The 16,738-nt window shown below is 41.8% G+C and overlaps 1 protein-coding gene across 1 annotated transcript; it reads left to right on the forward strand.

The window, feature by feature from the left end:
- Positions 1 to 979: 979 nt before the first annotated feature.
- supt16h (SPT16 homolog, facilitates chromatin remodeling subunit) lies at positions 980 to 11,985 on the forward strand. The gene is made up of 24 exons (XM_070929719.1): positions 980 to 1,115; positions 2,314 to 2,406; positions 2,608 to 2,778; positions 3,258 to 3,410; positions 3,540 to 3,686; positions 3,981 to 4,132; positions 4,383 to 4,555; positions 4,948 to 5,038; positions 5,127 to 5,200; positions 5,451 to 5,563; positions 5,797 to 5,862; positions 6,374 to 6,472; positions 6,929 to 7,044; positions 7,319 to 7,472; positions 7,620 to 7,747; positions 8,154 to 8,416; positions 8,501 to 8,619; positions 8,900 to 9,138; positions 9,245 to 9,320; positions 9,434 to 9,603; positions 9,695 to 9,824; positions 10,016 to 10,142; positions 10,368 to 10,442; positions 10,985 to 11,985. The coding sequence occupies exons 1-24, from the start codon at positions 1,050 to 1,052 to the stop codon at positions 11,095 to 11,097; spliced, it is 3,108 nt and encodes a 1,035-aa protein (XP_070785820.1). The 5' UTR covers positions 980 to 1,049; the 3' UTR covers positions 11,098 to 11,985.
- The last annotated feature ends 4,753 nt before the right edge of the window (positions 11,986 to 16,738 follow it).

The raw sequence follows: 16,738 nt of genomic DNA on the forward strand, positions 1-16,738 counted from the left end.
CTTTTTTTTTAAAATTCTGACAGCCTTTGGATTAATAGAAAAACGAATCAAGTCAATTTACTGTAAAACTCCGAAACTCAATTTGGCTTTTTATCTGTAAATTAGCATTTATGAATATGAAATTAACTAAGATCAGACAGAATTAAAATGTATGTTATTGTCTAGGATGCCAAATAGTACTAAAATAATATAAGATGTTCGTCAATATGGCTGTTGTTTAAAACACAAAAGTTATTCCCAAAAAAGTTTCAGACAGCCAGAAAAATGTGAGTTTCACACAGGTGATCGCATCACTGCAGTTTTTATCGCGAGATTGACGTCAGTAGAAGTGTTTGATGACGATGGCGGGAAAACCCACCATGGCGGGAAAAAGCAGCGTGGTCAACATAAGATAGGTGGCGCTGTTGCGCAGTGCAGCAATACAAATTACATTAAAATGCGCCACGAGCCATCAAATAAAATCACAAAGTAACAAAAAAAGGAGGACAGGAATTCAACAAGCATTTAGACCTTTGCTTTATTTCTCTTTTACGTAAAACATGTTGTTAGGATCAAGCAAGGAGGTTGTGCTAGGGGCCATTATGGTTTTAAATAACGTTTGTTTATTATAAAAGCCGATATGTGAAGACTCGGAGGGGGAGGGAGAGAAAAAAAGAAGCACAGGAGGAGGGAAAGGAGGAGGAGGAGGAGGGGGGGGTGAGGACTTAATTATAACAGATTGGTGTATGCCTGGTTGTGAGTGTGGCGAAAAGCCAAATTACATTATATTTTAATAATTTTGCGTATTTTAATCCAGTGATTGCTTATTAGGGATATTGTGTGGTTTGTTTTTACATGACTCCTCAGTGGAAAAGGCCTCTGTGGTGAAATTATAAGGGGAGCAGCAGCAGCAGCAGCAGCAGCATCTCGTAGTGGTGTGTGGATCTCAGCAGGCGTGGAAAGAAAGTGCGTTATTGTTAGTTGACACTGATCATCACCATCATCATCATCATCTTCCGGCCTGCTGAGAAGCGAAGCCGGGAGCTGGAGTTTATAACGGAGGACTCACCATGGCGGTAAACCTGGACAAGGAGGCGTACTACCGCCGGATCAAGAGATTATACAGCAACTGGAAGGTGAAATTGGGCGATTTGAAGCATGTGTTGGAGTTTAAGCGTCTACTGTAGTTTATTTTAACGTGGAAAAAGTGCTGCTGGTAGATGCCAACAGCTAAGTTAGCCGCGTTTTTCTACCGAGCGAGTTGACTCTGTTGTCGGCGTGAGCGGTGATGTTTCCCAGTCCGCATCCAGCGCCGACAACCAGGCCAGTGGACAGGCCTCTGTCTGCACGATTTGACTAGCTTTATTTGCACTGAAACTCTTTCCCAACTGGACGTGTTTGAAAGATGTTTCCCCAGTATCTTGTATCAGACGAACAGGCTAGCTAACTCATGTTAGCACACGAATCGTCCCATTCACCACGTTAGCTAGCCTGCTAGCTAGTAAGTTTGCCACAGAGCTAACTTATTAGCCAAGCAGCTAAATGGATAGTGAACCAGCGTCTGTTAATTTGACGAATACATAGTGTTAAAGTGACCACAGAAACACGAATTACCATGCGTATGTGCTTGACACTTGTCTGCCAAGGTGTTAAACCTTACTCTCAGTTTACACTTCTAACGTTCGTTACATGCTAATGTTAGCTGGCTAATTAGCATTAGAATAACGCCAGCATCCCGGTAACATGTGCAGGATGCCTGCAGGTCCTTGAAACTACTTCTATTTAAGTCTTAAATGCTTCAAATTACTTTACTTAACCTTGTTCCAACTTTTTTTGGCCTTAAATTCATTTTCAGAAGTTGTATTTCGAAGTTGCTTAGTTAGTTTCCCCTTGATATTGCAGCCCAGTCACGCAAGTGTGCAGTTTTCTAAATGGCTCTCATTTTACTATTAAAGACCGCTCCATGTGCATTTATGACTGGCATTTTAAGACTTTAAATCAGCTTTGTGAGACTTGCAGCCCCTCTATGTGCTGCCAGGTGATGAAGCATCAGGTGCTGATGTTGCTGGTGAAGCTATGAGTGCTACAAATCAACTTTTCAGTGATGCTAACAAAACTAGCTACCTGGCTCCTCTCACCAGGGTTCTTCATGTAACAACCGACACTGGCACTCTTTGTCTACCAGTATTTCCCTAAAGAATTACTGTGCATGAAGTACACCTCAGTCTGGTCTTGTAATTTTTTCTGTCATGCATAACATTAAACAATGTAGTAGTAATAATAATAATAATAATAATAATAATAATGTGTACTTGTCTTTATGGGATTTTACAGAAAGGAGAAGATGAGTTTGGCAAAGTCGATGCCATCGTGGTGTCTGTTGGAGTGGATGAGGAAATTGTGTATGCCAAATCCACAGCCATACAGGTAAGGGCATATACCAGCAAGGATAGGCCTATGACAGGCCAGTGTCATTAGCCTTGTGTCATTAACTTGACTGTATGACCATGTATGACCAACATGTTGAGTTTCACTCTTAACTAAAGCTAAGTAGGACTACACATGCATATTAAGGGTTATATGGATTATTACTCACTGTGCATCCGTTGGGTACATTTTATTCCGCAGACATGGCTGTTTGGCTACGAGTTGACAGACACCATCATGGTGTTTTGCGACACCAAGATCATCTTCCTCGCCAGCAAGAAGAAGGTGGATTTCCTCAAACAGGTGGCTGTAACTAAAGGCAACGAGAACGCCAACGGTGTCCCGCCCATCACCCTGCTCACCAGAGAAAAGGTAACCTGTGTAAAGACATGGAGGTAATGGCCGAATACACACTCTTTTGTTTTGTTTTTTTGTACAGTTATCTACACATGATTTGAAGATATGAGGGTGTGATTTGTTTATGATTGACGGGCTTGTCCGAAAGAGGTTTTGTTGTCTGATTTTGAGAAACAAGATTTGACATTTCCTCCTCACACAAGTCTGTTTCAATGGATTTCTCAAAGTTTGTATTGTAAAATAAAGTCATGCTAGCATTCTGCTGAAAGTTCACCCTCCATAAAAAAACATTTAAAATTTACCTCCCAAGAGTAACGTTGGATTCAGGATGTTAATATAAGACTCCTGTTTGTCAAATAACTGTTCAAGTCAAATAATCAGGCTCTTAATTTACTGTAAAAGTCAGTTTGATCTGCTTAGTGAACCCTTGTCAGATGAAAAACTTTTATTTTTATATTAAACATTTATTGCAATTGGTGTCACATGTCACTCAGAATGAAAGCAACAAGGCCAACTTTGACAAGATGATCGAAGCGATCAGAGGCAGCAAAGACGGCAAGACGGTGGGAATCTTCAGCAAGGACAAATTCCCCGGAGAGTACATGAAGAGCTGGAACGACACGATCACAGCTGAAGGACTGGAGAAGGTAAGCCGTAATCCAAACTGTCATTTACTCTTTCAATACCTTTTTTTTTTAAGCTGAAATAAATTAAGAGGCATCTTGTATCTGTATTTTCAACACCTCCTCTCCTTTTCCCTTGCTTCCTGCCTGCAGGTAGACATCAGCGCTGTGGTCGCGTACACCATGGCGGTGAAGGAAGATGGGGAACTGAGCCTGATGAAGAAGGCAGCGGCCATCACCAGCGAGGTTTACTCCAAGTTCTTCAAGGAGCGCGTCATGGAGATCGTTGACGCAGATGAGGTGAGAAGAAGGAACAGTGGATTAATGTTAAACTGATGATTCTGATATAGATTTTACTGGACTAATGCTGGGAGTGTGTACTGGAATTGTAGCAGATTTCTGTGGCTAAGACTATGCTCTGCATGTGGCTCTAATTTTTCTCTATCTTCTCTACTGCTGTGTGCTTTAGGAATATCTTTACTCGAATAAATTAATCCATAAGGGCATAAGAGCCAGTATCTTCTCTTTTAGTTGTTGTTTTTTGTCCAGAAGCTTGTGTTGAACTATTCCCACCTCATTCCCCCTCCCCAACAGAAAGTACGTCACAGCAAGCTGGCAGAGTCTGTGGAGAAGGCCATCGAGGAGAAGAAGTACTTGGGCGGTGCAGATCCTTCCACAGTGGAGATGTGTTATCCTCCTATCATCCAGAGCGGAGGGAACTACAGCCTCAAGTTCAGCGTCGTCAGGTAGCTCGCCTCACCTCGCCTCAGCAGAGACACGGTGGCGTGTTTTTGGTTAAAGATAAAAGCTGTTGGTAATGTTATAAAAACAGGTTTGATACCGTTGTCACATCTGTCCGTTAAATATGAAGATGATTAGCTTAGCTTAGCATAAAGACTGGAAGCAGGAGAAAACGGAGAGAGAGAAAAGATAAGGCAATCATACATTTTCAGCTTGATCATCATTTTAACCGACACTACTCCTTTTCTGTTCCAGCGATAAGAACCACATGCACTTCGGTGCCATCACGTGTGCCATGGGGATCCGCTACAAGTCGTACTGCTCCAACCTGGTGCGCACCCTCATGGTGGACCCCCCTCAGGAGATGCAGGATAACTACAACTTCCTGCTGCAGGTGGAAGAAGAGCTGCTCAAACAGCTTAAACACGGTGCGTTCAGGAGCATGGGAGATTCCACTACTTGTTAAAGCCACCAAGTGTGATGTTAGCGACTGGTACTTTTGTTTAATCGTAGTGAAAAATGCTTGTTTGTATTCAAACAACAGTACAAAACTCAAAGACTACCGTATGCAGCTTAGAAAAACATCAAATTCTCACATTGTAGAAGCTTAAAACAGCTAATGTTTGGCTGTTTTCCTTGAAAAATGACAAACAATGAATCAGTTACCAGAATTGTTGCTGAATAATGTTCTGAATGCAATAAATCGACTTATTGTTGCAGCTATGTAATTAATAGCTTTTATATAATAAAGGACGAAAGCACAACGTTGAGCATATTTGTGTGTGTTGCTGCTAATGAACCTTTTCTCTCTCCTTCACAGGTGTAAAAATCAGCGACGCCTACAATGCTGTTCTGGAATACATGAAGAAGGAGAAGTCAGACCTTGTAGCAAAGCTGACCAAAAACCTCGGGTAAATGCACACAAATGCCATCTTTTTTTCCCCGATGTACTTGCATGCATTATTTCTCATATCTTCATTTTTTGGTTGTTCTTTGTAGCTTTGCGATGGGAATTGAGTTCAGAGAAGGCTCCTTGGTTTTGAATGCTAAAAACCAGTACAAACTGAAAAAAGGTGAGAATTTCTCTTTGTATTAGACAGTTATGTTACTGGTGGTATTTAGTAATGCTTTATTATGATGCTATATGACAAATTATACTGTTTAAAATTCAGCACATTCAAATGTTTATAGAACTCAAACCTCTTTCAACACGTCAAAATATGTTAAATGGTTTGAAAATTTATGCAGAATCACAACTCATAAATATATGTAATGTAGAAAATAACCTAATTGTTAACCAGAGCTTGGGTGTGTCTCCTCCAGGCATGGTGTTGAGTATCAGTTTGGGTTTTGCTGACCTCCTGAATAAAGAGGGCAAGAAGGACGAGCAGAAAAAATATGCCTTGTTTATCGGCGACACAATACAGATCAATGAGGTAAGATGCATTTGAAATGCAGCTCATCCTTAATAAGAGCTGTTCAGGGGTCTGTGCATAAATAACCAGTCAAACCTAATCATTTAATTTTACACTTTTGTATCACTTGAAATGATTGACACTGTAGGAAAATGTTATATAAAACATGTTAAATCATGAGTGCAAGAATAAAAAAAGTCACAGCACCTCGTTATGAAACGCATTTATTACAACCTGAAATGTTTCTCTAACAGGAAGAGGCCGCCACGATACTCACACCAGTCAAGAAAAAGATAAAAAATGTGGGAATCTTCTTGAAGGTAAGTGTTTTTGTTTGCTCACCAATTCAACAGTAATTTCACAGTTTTAAATGACGCCTGTTGATCCATATTCAATATCGTTTTTCCAAGGTAAATGAGTGGGTTGACCGGGCAAAACAATATATTTTTAATGGGTAACATCTTATAGGCTCATATATAGAGATCCATTTTTTATTTGTATTTTCCTTAATGGTTATGTTGTAGTCTTGTAATAAAGGTCAGTTTCTCAATTCAGTTTATTTCATTGACAACTGCAGTCCAGCCACCTTTGGTTAGAGGGTTAGCCTGCAGCCATTTGCATGTTGTGGCTTTCTTGCTAGCAGCCTAAAGTGTTTTAAAAGATTTATCCTGTAATGTAACAAAATGGCATTTAACTTCTAAGTATTTTTATTATCTGTTTAGCATTTCAGTATCAGTTTTCAGTCGTCTTAGCTCATTAAAACGGTCGTCAATATGGTTTCTATGTGTTTAAACCTAAACTTTTCTGGCATCTTGTTTTTGTGTTTCTCAGAATGACGACGAGGAGGATGAGGAGGAGGAAGGAGACGATGCTGAGGAGCTGCTGGGGAAGGGAGCTCGGAGTGCCGCTCTGCTCGCAGACAGAACCAGAGTGAGTGTGGATGAATGTGTGTGCGCGCCGTTAAATATGTGACTGGTGATCAGTGTTGATTTGCCACCTTGAGTGTTAATAACTAAGAGTGTGAATGTTTTTGTACTCTACCAGCTACTTGGGAAGGTAAGTATTCATTGTTTTTTCTAAAATCTCATCGGCTGAACTGGTTCAGTTGTAGAAAAAAAAAATATATATAAATAAAAAAATAATTAAATCCATGTACTGATGGGAAAAAAAGTTGTTGCCTTTTTTTTTTAATTTAAGTGAGTTATTTTTTTGTGTGTGTGGTTTGATTTTTTCCGACCATCCAAAGCCGTGTAACACATGTCCTTATTCTGCATGTGTGTTATTTCCCCCCCCCCCCCCATTCTTCGTTTAAAAAAAACACACAAAAAAATCATGGAATCTGGTGCCTCTGTGTGATCACTCAGTTGTGTCTGTTGTCAAACTCAGAACGAGATGACAGCGGAGGAGAAGAGGCGGGCCCACCAGAAGGAGTTGGCCAATCATTTGAATGAAGAAGCCAAGCGTCGACTGACGGAGCAGAAAGGGGAGCAGCAGATTCAGAAGTGAGTGGGGGAGGGGTAGTTGTAGTTAAGCACTGTTTGTTTGTAAAGTTGTACATCAAAAATGAAGAAAAAGGATCACAGTACTTAAGTTGACATCACATGATATTTTAATCATAATCAATAATTGAAAATCTAAGAAGTCTAATAAAACAGTCAATTAACCACATTAAGAGCCCAAATATTCTTAAATGATGCCCAAAGACCTCAGTAGGCTATAGTGTCATGGATCCATGCTTCTAATTATGTTTCTGCCCACTGTCTCTTTTCCTCTCAGGGCCAGAAAATCAAACGTGTCCTATAAGAACGTCTCTCAGATGCCCAGAGAAAAGGACATCAGAGAAATGAAGATCTTTATCGACAAGAAGTACGAGACCGTCGTCATGCCCGTTTTTGGTATCGCCACGCCGTTCCACATCGCCACCATCAAGGTACGCTGAGGTTATTTTAGCTGTCTACCAGCTTCTGTCTGTGTTGAAGTGGTGTTTTCTTATTGATGAAAAACCTTTTTGTTTATATCCCTGATAGTCTTTCATATTGACTGATGTTTTTGACTTTTCTTACCTTTCCCTGTCCAGAACATCAGTATGTCTGTAGAAGGAGACTACACCTACCTGAGGATCAACTTCTACGTCCCCGGCAGCTCTCTGGGACGACAGGAGGGAAATATCTTCCCCAACCCCGACGCCACATTTGTTAAAGAAATGTGAGTCTTAACTATTCACAAAATAATCAGTGAATATTTTCTGAATTTACAGTCCAGGGTGCCCAAATTTGTCAAGTCAAATTTGATGTTTTGGCAAGCAAATGGGTGGAGACACTGATTTCTCCTAGTTTTTTCTTCAAAATTTTAGTCTCAACTAAATTTTATTTTTATGCATGTGGACCCGGTAATTTGTCGGGATTGACACACTTCAGCTGAAGAGGGAGCGACTCGTCTGTGAGAATGTGCTGTATATTGTTTGAATGGCATTTGACAAATGACAGCACAGGACTGAAATCTGCTGTTAAAAGGGTCTTAAATGAACTTTTCTGAAGCCCTTCATCTTACACGTTGTTGTCCTAATTACACCATCTGAACCTCCTTGAACTCCCTTCACTTTTCCATTCAGCACGTACCGAGCGTCCAACCTGAAAGCCCCCGGCGACACGTCGGTGCCCTCCACCAACCTGCAGAACGCTTTCCGCATCATCAAGGAGGTACAGAAGCGCTACAAGACGCGAGAGGCCGAAGAGAAGGAGAAGGAGGGCATCGTCAAGCAAGACTCGCTGGTCATCAACCTCAACCGCAGCAACCCCAAGCTCAAAGACCTCTACATCAGACCCAACATTGCACAGAAGAGGATGCAGGGCTCAGTGGAGGCGCATACTAATGGTGAGAAAACAGAAATAATTATTGAGATAAATGGGAATGTGTGCGATGTGATGCTTAAACTGTTTCTCTCTTCTCCCCGTGAAGGTTTTCGTTTCACGTCAGTCCGCGGCGATAAAGTGGACATTCTTTACAACAACATCAAACACGCCATCTTCCAGCCGTGTGACGGGGAGATGATCATCGTACTGCACTTCCACCTCAAGGTACGTTTGTTGGTTCAGCACCGCCACAAACTCAAGTGTTAATCTTTTTCCCCTCAAAGGAATAATTCAACATTTTGGGAAATATGCTTATTTCGGAGAGTTAGAAAGCTAGTTGAAGCTTGATGCCATTCTAATATTTGTGTGCTTAATATGAAGCTGCAGCTGGTTAGCATAGCATAAACAGCTAGCCTGGCTGTGTCCAAAGTTAAAAAACTAATCTGCCCGCCAGCACCCCCTAAAGCTCACTAATTATGTGCTGTTGATGTTTCATTTTTTCCAGAACGCCATCATGTTCGGTAAGAGACGCCACACAGACGTCCAGTTCTACACGGAGGTCGGGGAGATCACCACAGACTTGGGCAAACACCAACACATGCACGACCGGGACGACCTGTACGCCGAGCAGATGGAGCGGGAGATGAGGCACAAGCTCAAGTCGGCCTTCAAGAACTTCATCGAGAAGGTGGAGACGCTGACTAGAGAAGAGCTGGAGTTCGAGGTGCCCTTCAGAGACCTCGGGTGAGAAAATCAGACTTTGCGCGAAATGCTAACACAGACGTGAATGTAAGAACGAAAAATTGGTATTGAGAGTTCTAAAGAGGTGGACTGATCTTTTTGTTTACAGGTTCCAGGGCGCCCCCTACAGGAGTACCTGCCTGCTACAACCCACGTCCAGTTCCCTTGTCAATGTTACTGAATGGGTGAGCGAGCACACTGAGCCAGCCTCTTTACTGTTACTTACTGTGGCACTATATGAACAAGCGTCTGAGGGGTGAACTCTTTCGTTTAAAAATCTTTGTCTGTCCGCTCGTAGCCGCCGTTTGTGGTGACCCTGGATGAGGTGGAGTTGGTCCACTTTGAGCGCGTGCAGTTCCACCTGAAGAACTTCGACGTGGTCATCGTCTACAAGGACTACAACAAGAAAGTCACCATGATCAACGCCGTGCCCGTCAACTCCCTCGACCCTATCAAGGAGTGGCTCAAGTAAGGGATCAACGCTCACTCGATATGTTGTTTGGATAACAAGTCTTAAGTTTCACACAGGTCGCTCAAATGTTTTCTGTCTCTTTCTCAGCTCGTGTGACATCAAGTACACAGAAGGAGTCCAGTCTCTGAACTGGACCAAGATCATGAAGACCATCGTCGATGATCCTGAGGGTTTCTTCGAGCAGGGAGGCTGGTCTTTCTTGGACCCAGAGAGCGAGGTACGTTCAAGCGCAGTAGACTAATAAATCGACAGCTTTCTGGTGTGGAAACAAATGCCACAAATTGTCTGTCTTCTTATGCAGAATGTAATGGTGCGTATGAGTTTTTCCTCTTGATGTTCTTGCAAAAGAAACTTTTTTTTTTTGTATTTCTGACGTTTGTGATTATATCCGTCTTGTTTTTGTCTCAGGGAAGTGGTGGAGAGGAAGATTCAGAGTCGGAAATGGAGGATGAAACGTTCAACCCATCTGCGGATGAAGAAGAGGAGGAGGAGGAAGACAGTGATGAGGACTACGACTCGGAGACGGAGGACTCTGGTACGATTTTAGCACAAGTGTGTTTTGTTATGCGACACCTGTGATGGACACAACAGGGTGAAGTAAAAAGGTTAAAGCTTATTTGCTGAAACTGTTATAAAATTATAATTAAATTAAAATAATTAACTTTGTCAAACAATTGCTATCTGGCCAGCTCATCTCCGCGCACTCACACTCACATACCTGTACATAGAGGTCTTACTGTGTGTCCTGTGCTGTTTGTAGATTACAGCGCGTCAGTTGGCAGCGAGGAGGAGAGCGGTAAAGACTGGGACGAGCTGGAGGAAGAAGCCAGGAAAGGTTTGTATCTGGAGCTGGTACTCACACAGCAGGACTAAAGTTACCTGCAGACAGGAAAGCATTTTACTGCAGAACTGTTATTTGTTTTTAATCATCATGGCTGGAAGTTGTAACGTTTAAATATCACTGCAACTTAGACTTCCTGTGTTGTAGTTTATATCAACTTGATCCCAAAGATTAACCGTAATGACTTCGATGTGTACGTTTTGTGGTTCTTCCCAACATGAAAAATTGAATTTAACAGCCTTAAGGACAGGGTAGCTTGAAATTAAGCACTTTGTATGATGTATCTATTGATAGCTGTTGTAAATGGCCAGACTCAGGCAGGGTGAAAAGCCTCCATCTGAGTGGAGATAATGGTGCACACTTTCCCCGAAGGCGTTCATAGTGTTGCACTGAGCTTAAGAGAGACAGTATAATGATGTTCATAATACTAATTCACACGCTTGCGTTCCTCTTACTGCAAGAGATCTCCTTTACACCACGACTGTGACTTCGGCGTCTTGTTAAAAATGCTCCTTTCTGCCGCTCTCGCCCTCTAGCTGACAGAGAGAGCCACTACGAGGACGAGGACACCTCCGCCACCGCCAACAAGAAGAGAAAGGTCCGGCCGTCAGCCCCGCCGCCCAGCAGCAAGAAGAAGCGACGGTCCTAAATGTCCCCCTCACACACACGCACACACACAGACACTCACACATACATACTGCCAAACCTAGTTGACCCTTGACCCCTTCCTTCTACCCCAACTGGCTCTTTTGACTCATACACTTCCCCCACACACACACACACACACACACAATGTGTATATAGACGTAGAAGCCCCTTATTTTACGTGTTGGTCGGTGAAGTGTCACGTTGAAATGGTAAGAAAGAACCAGCAGGACAGTCTCTCTCTCACACACACGCACACACACACACACACACACACACACACACACACACACACACACACACACACACACACACACACACACACTTCATTCATTAGCTTTTTTTTTCCCCCTCCTCATTCCTCCCATCTTCATCCATCCATCAGGGTTTCATGTTTGTTTGTGTGAGTGTGTGTGCGCATGTGTGTTTAAATGGGTTTTTATTGCAAGCATTGTTTCTTTTCTGTTTAAAAAAAAAAAACAAAGAAAAAAAAAAAGATGTTTCTTAACCAATGGATAATAAAAGAAAAGACTTGACATATCCTCTGCCAAGTGTTTTATATAAAAACTGAGAAACTTTTGATTTCCCCCAATCGTCTCTCCTCTCCACCTCTTTGTCTACGTCTTACTTTCCCTTCATGTTCGTTCAATTGTGGTAATAAGATGGAACATTTTGTCTTTTTTTTGGGGGGGGGGGGGCAGTTACGTTTTCAGATTATTTCTTTCTTTTTTTAAATGGGGTTTGTAAATGCACACAGGCACACACATACACACACCGTCTCCCTCGCACTTGTCCTCCTCTGTTCCCTCTTTTGTTTATTCTGAGTAGATACGTTGTTGTACTGTTAATTCTGAAAAACCTGTTTTTTGTAATAAAATCAAAAGGAACTGTAGTTTGGTTTTGAAAATGGTCTGTTTTCTTTCTAAAAGCTGGAACTTGCTACTCTGCACGTTCGGAAACGTTCACGTCTTCACGTCGTTGTTGACGGTTATTTGTGTTGAAGTTTGTTTCAAACTCGTCTCCTGAGATTTTAGGAGGCGTTACTCGTTACTCTCTCCTCTCTGGAGACACTGCAGACGTATAATTCTAACGTTCTTTCTGCTGCTTTCTTTCATGACAGTGACGGGCTGTTCGAACGAATTTCTAACCCTAACCCCTAATCTCAATTTAATCGATAAATTAATTTCTAGTTTAACAAAGATTTTTGATAAACTATCCCTCAAATTTGGTAATTAAAGAATTGTGTCTAAGATATGCACAGAGAGACATTTTTCCTGCAGAAAAATAAACTTTCTCTGTCCTCCCTGGTTGAAAAACTACTGCATGTTATCACATTTCTGTACTGTCTTGTTTTCTTGTGTCCGTAGGCCGATGTTGATTTATCTGTTCTAAGCTAAATTCGGGGATGATGCGTTTTTGTTGGCCTCTTGTTTCCTCCATTGTGTCAGTTTTTAAATTGCACTAATTAGCCGTACTGCACATAAACTGTTATGAGATGAGCCTTAAGAATCACAAGCATTCATCTTTGGCACAAAGACTTAGTTGAGAAGCTAAAAGCCATAAACTCATTCGCTTATGCTTTGTTTTGAGGCAAGTTTGACCTTTTGATACCAAATGTCTTTGCAGAAAAAGCTGCTTTTATTTAGAGATATTTTAGGTTGTGGCTCATCGAAGAAAGAAACTGAGTGTTTAAAGTGACTTGTGGCTTAATCCCTTAATGAAGTCCGTACCTTTCAACCAAAACCTGTTCAAATCAAGTCTTGTCACTCAGACAAAGCAGACAAAGCATTTGTCGAGAGAAAAGTGTTCAGGACCAGAAACTTGTCTGGTGAGAAAGTTTCCCCCACTTTAGCAAAGAAAACACAGTAGTAAAGCGACTGCAGTGTGTGTTTGCGATCAAAGATGTAGAAGTTGAACAACTCTACAAAGAAGCAGCTGCGGGTAAGTGGAGACCATTAAAGTTAAAAGGTAATAAAATGCAATAAAGTGTCCTTTATGCTTGAATTTGATCATTTTAAAGCATTCCTAGCATCTTCATTTAAATTATAGAATCTATTCATGCAGGTTTTTAGAGGCTTCATTACAGCAGCCGTGGTGGAAGACGTACTCCGATTCTTTACTTAAGTGAAAGTAAGTACTCATTATGCAGAATGGCTCTTTTCACAGTGCTCTATTATTACAGAATATATCATTCTGTTTTTATCACTGTTGTGTCATATAAGCATATCTTTTTTTATAATTTAAAAATAACTAGTAAATATAATTGACATACAAGTATGTCAAAATTGTACAATCAAGTACAGTTCTTGAGTAAATGTACTTAATTGCATTCCACCACTATCCAAATCGAGGGTGTAATAATAAATTGTGTTGTACAGATTGTGAAGACCTGTTAAAAGTACAATAGTTCCTTTGGAAATGTGATAAAGGAGAAGTGTAAAGTATAAGTAACATTCTTGAGTAGTACAAGTACCTCAAATTGTGCTTAATTGCAGTACTTTGACTCAATGGACTGATATTACACCACTACCTGAAGGCTTGTAGATACCGTGAGGTTGTCCCTCTTTTAGTATCCTCTGTTTGGTGTCTGGTAAAAGGTAAATGTTGATGTGTGTGTTGCAGGAAAACAGAGATTTGTGAAGAAAGCTGAGCAGACATGAAGAGGAGACTGACCGTCCTCCTGTTCCTTACAGGTTAATATTACATATGTCTTCCAAAAGACTCACAACAAATGCTGAATTTATTGATATTTAAGACATGACATGCAGGATGTTCCTAAAAAAAGAGCCAGTTTGGGCTTGAGATGTTGTTTATTTCATGCAAGGCTCAGCACCTGCACTGTTTGTGTAAGTATTACTCATGCAAAACCTCACCTGCTGGACAACTTGTAAACACACTTGACTTGAACATCTTAGTCATAACCTTTTTGAGCTGTTACACCACTTCTGATTGTGATGCATTGTCAGAGGTTATGACTTTTGAGCATTTTAACGATAAAGTGATTATTGCTTGTCAGATTTTTTATTCAATGGAATTTCATTGGCACAGAAAGGTAGTATTAAGGTAAGTATTCATGCCTGTGTGACAGAAATGTTTTTAGCCACACTAGCGGTGTGGCTCCAGGGGTCGCAATGTTGGTCGGTCCATCACGTTAGTCCAGACTGAAATATTTCAACAACTATTGGATGGATTGGCGTTTAAGTTTTGTACAGGCTTCCATGTTCCCCAGAGGATTAAGCCTAATGCCTTTGGTGATCCCCTGATTTTACCTCTAGGGCCACCAGCAGGTCAAAACTATCACTTACCCACTCGAATATCCATTAATCTACTTCATGGATTGGCACAAAGTTGATCAAATGCCTGCAAAACGTTCCCATCGGCTCGGCTGTACCTTGTGTTTAGTGCTAATTAGCAAATCTTAGCACGCTAACATGTTAAACTAAGATCATGAACATGGTAATTACCTGCTAAATATCCACATGTTAGCTCTTTTCATTGTGCGCATGTTAGCATTTAGCTGAAAGCACTGCTAACAAAGACACAATGAGTGACTTCCTACCTCAATCCTCAGGGCTGTGTACTCTCACCTGCTGCCATCCTCACCAGTACCACTTCATTGGTACCGCATTGCCCTGGTTGAAGGCCCAGACGTTCTGCAGAGAGCAGTACACTGACCTGGCCACCGTGTTCGGCATAGAGGACATGAACCGGTTGGTGAACACAGCTCAGGACTCCACTGGAGGCTTTACGGAGAAGGCCTGGATTGGGCTGCACGATAATCCGTCCAGCTGGAGGTGGTCATTTTCAGACAGCCGTTACTACGGAGAGAAAGAGGGCGACTACAGGAACTGGGATTTTGGTCAGCCTGACAACTTCCTCGGGAACCAGATGTGTGTGAAGATGTGGAGTGGAGGGGTGTGGGACGACTCGCGGTGCTTCCTGAGAAACCCCTTCATCTGCTACAATGGTCTCTGTTAAGATTTTATAAATAGATTCATAGATAGGACACAAATGGCTCGATATGTGATATGTTGTGTTATCACTTCACTCTTTCTCTGATCTCTCTTTCTCTTCTTCATCAGGGTCAACCACTACCGACCAGCGTTTCATTTATGTCGAGCAGGAGTTGAGCTGGTCTGACGCTCAGCTGTACTGCAGGAAGCGCTACACAGACATGGCCAGTGTTAGAGACCAGAAAGAGAATGAGGAAATACGGCGTTTGGCCAAAAACAGGAGCGTCTGGATTGGCCTCTATAGGTCTGGAAAGTGCTACATGTGTCACTTTGTTTGGTGGATGGTTGCTTACTTGGCCCCATGAGAGAACCACCCCTCAATCCTAGCATCATATTTTTATTCTTCCCGTTGTAGGATGTGAAACTGAGAAAATGCCATAGCAGAGTTACATAAATACACAAAACACAGCAGAAAGCAACTGTGGGGAGATGTATGGAAAACAGAATAAGAAATTGAGAGCTTGGAAACAAAGACCACTTACTAGCTTTTTAGCCGCGCTAGCAGCATGGCTCTGGCAATGTGGAATGGCCGCTCCTCCACTTTGGTCCAGACTGAAATATGCTTACAATTACTGGATTGATTGCAATGAAATTTGGTAGAGACATTCAGGTCTCCCACAGGATGGTTTATGACCAAATACCAGCAAAACTAATGCCATTCCCATCAGCCTCAGCCGCTCTTTATGTTTAGTGCTAATGTTAACATGCTAAACACAATAAACTAAGATGGTGAAAAACATCATACCTGCTGAACATTGGCATGGTAGCACTGTCAATGTGAGCACATTACATAGCATGCAAGCACGTGGGATGGAGTTTGAATAAACAATAATTTCTTGCACTGCAAAATAATTGAAAGTCGCATGTGACAATAGATTGTGACAGACGTTAATTTCTTTGTGCAGGACGTGGGAATGGTCAGATCAAAGTGACTCCACCTACCGCTACTGGAAGAGAGGACAGCCTGATAATGCCGGACGACAACAGAACTGCACTGCGACTGATCTGGGCAACGCAGGCCTGTGGTCAGATGAAAAGTGCAGCAAGAAGCTAGCTTTTATCTGCTATGGAAAAATAAGTGAGTGTGTCCGTCTCAGTTTCGGTGAAAGCCCTGCTGGCTACCGCTGCTTGTGCAAAGTAGTTCTTCACTTAACTCTTTACTTGTGGATAGATCAATGAGTGAGGGGCATCCACAGTCTCTGAAAGCTCATGGCACTCATTGCAAACTGTTGTCATAGGGAAGCTTCTCCTTCCAATGAAAAATGTTCATACTGTTCAGGTCTGTTTTTCTTTATTCATATTTTACATGATGTTACAGATGACAAGCCAGTGGACCAAACAAGACCCATTACAGGTGGGTACATTGAATCTTTGTTTATATTGGTGGTGGTACTGTTACACGCTGTGATTACCATGCCTCCATTTTGGAGAAGAAACTCCAAACCAGCCACTTTTGCCTACCACCATCACAGTGACCGCAAACAAAATGACCACCACTGAGAGGGACTCAACCAGTACAGAGATGACCTCAGCGGTGTGGCTTTCAACCCCAGAACTGGATCAAACGGCACAGATTCCTGGTGAGATTAATTCAAGTTTTCATTCTTAGTTACACCTAGTCAGTATTTACGT

This window comes from Enoplosus armatus, chromosome 23 (assembly GCF_043641665.1).
Source record: "Enoplosus armatus isolate fEnoArm2 chromosome 23, fEnoArm2.hap1, whole genome shotgun sequence".
NCBI lineage: Eukaryota > Metazoa > Chordata > Actinopteri > Centrarchiformes > Enoplosidae > Enoplosus > Enoplosus armatus.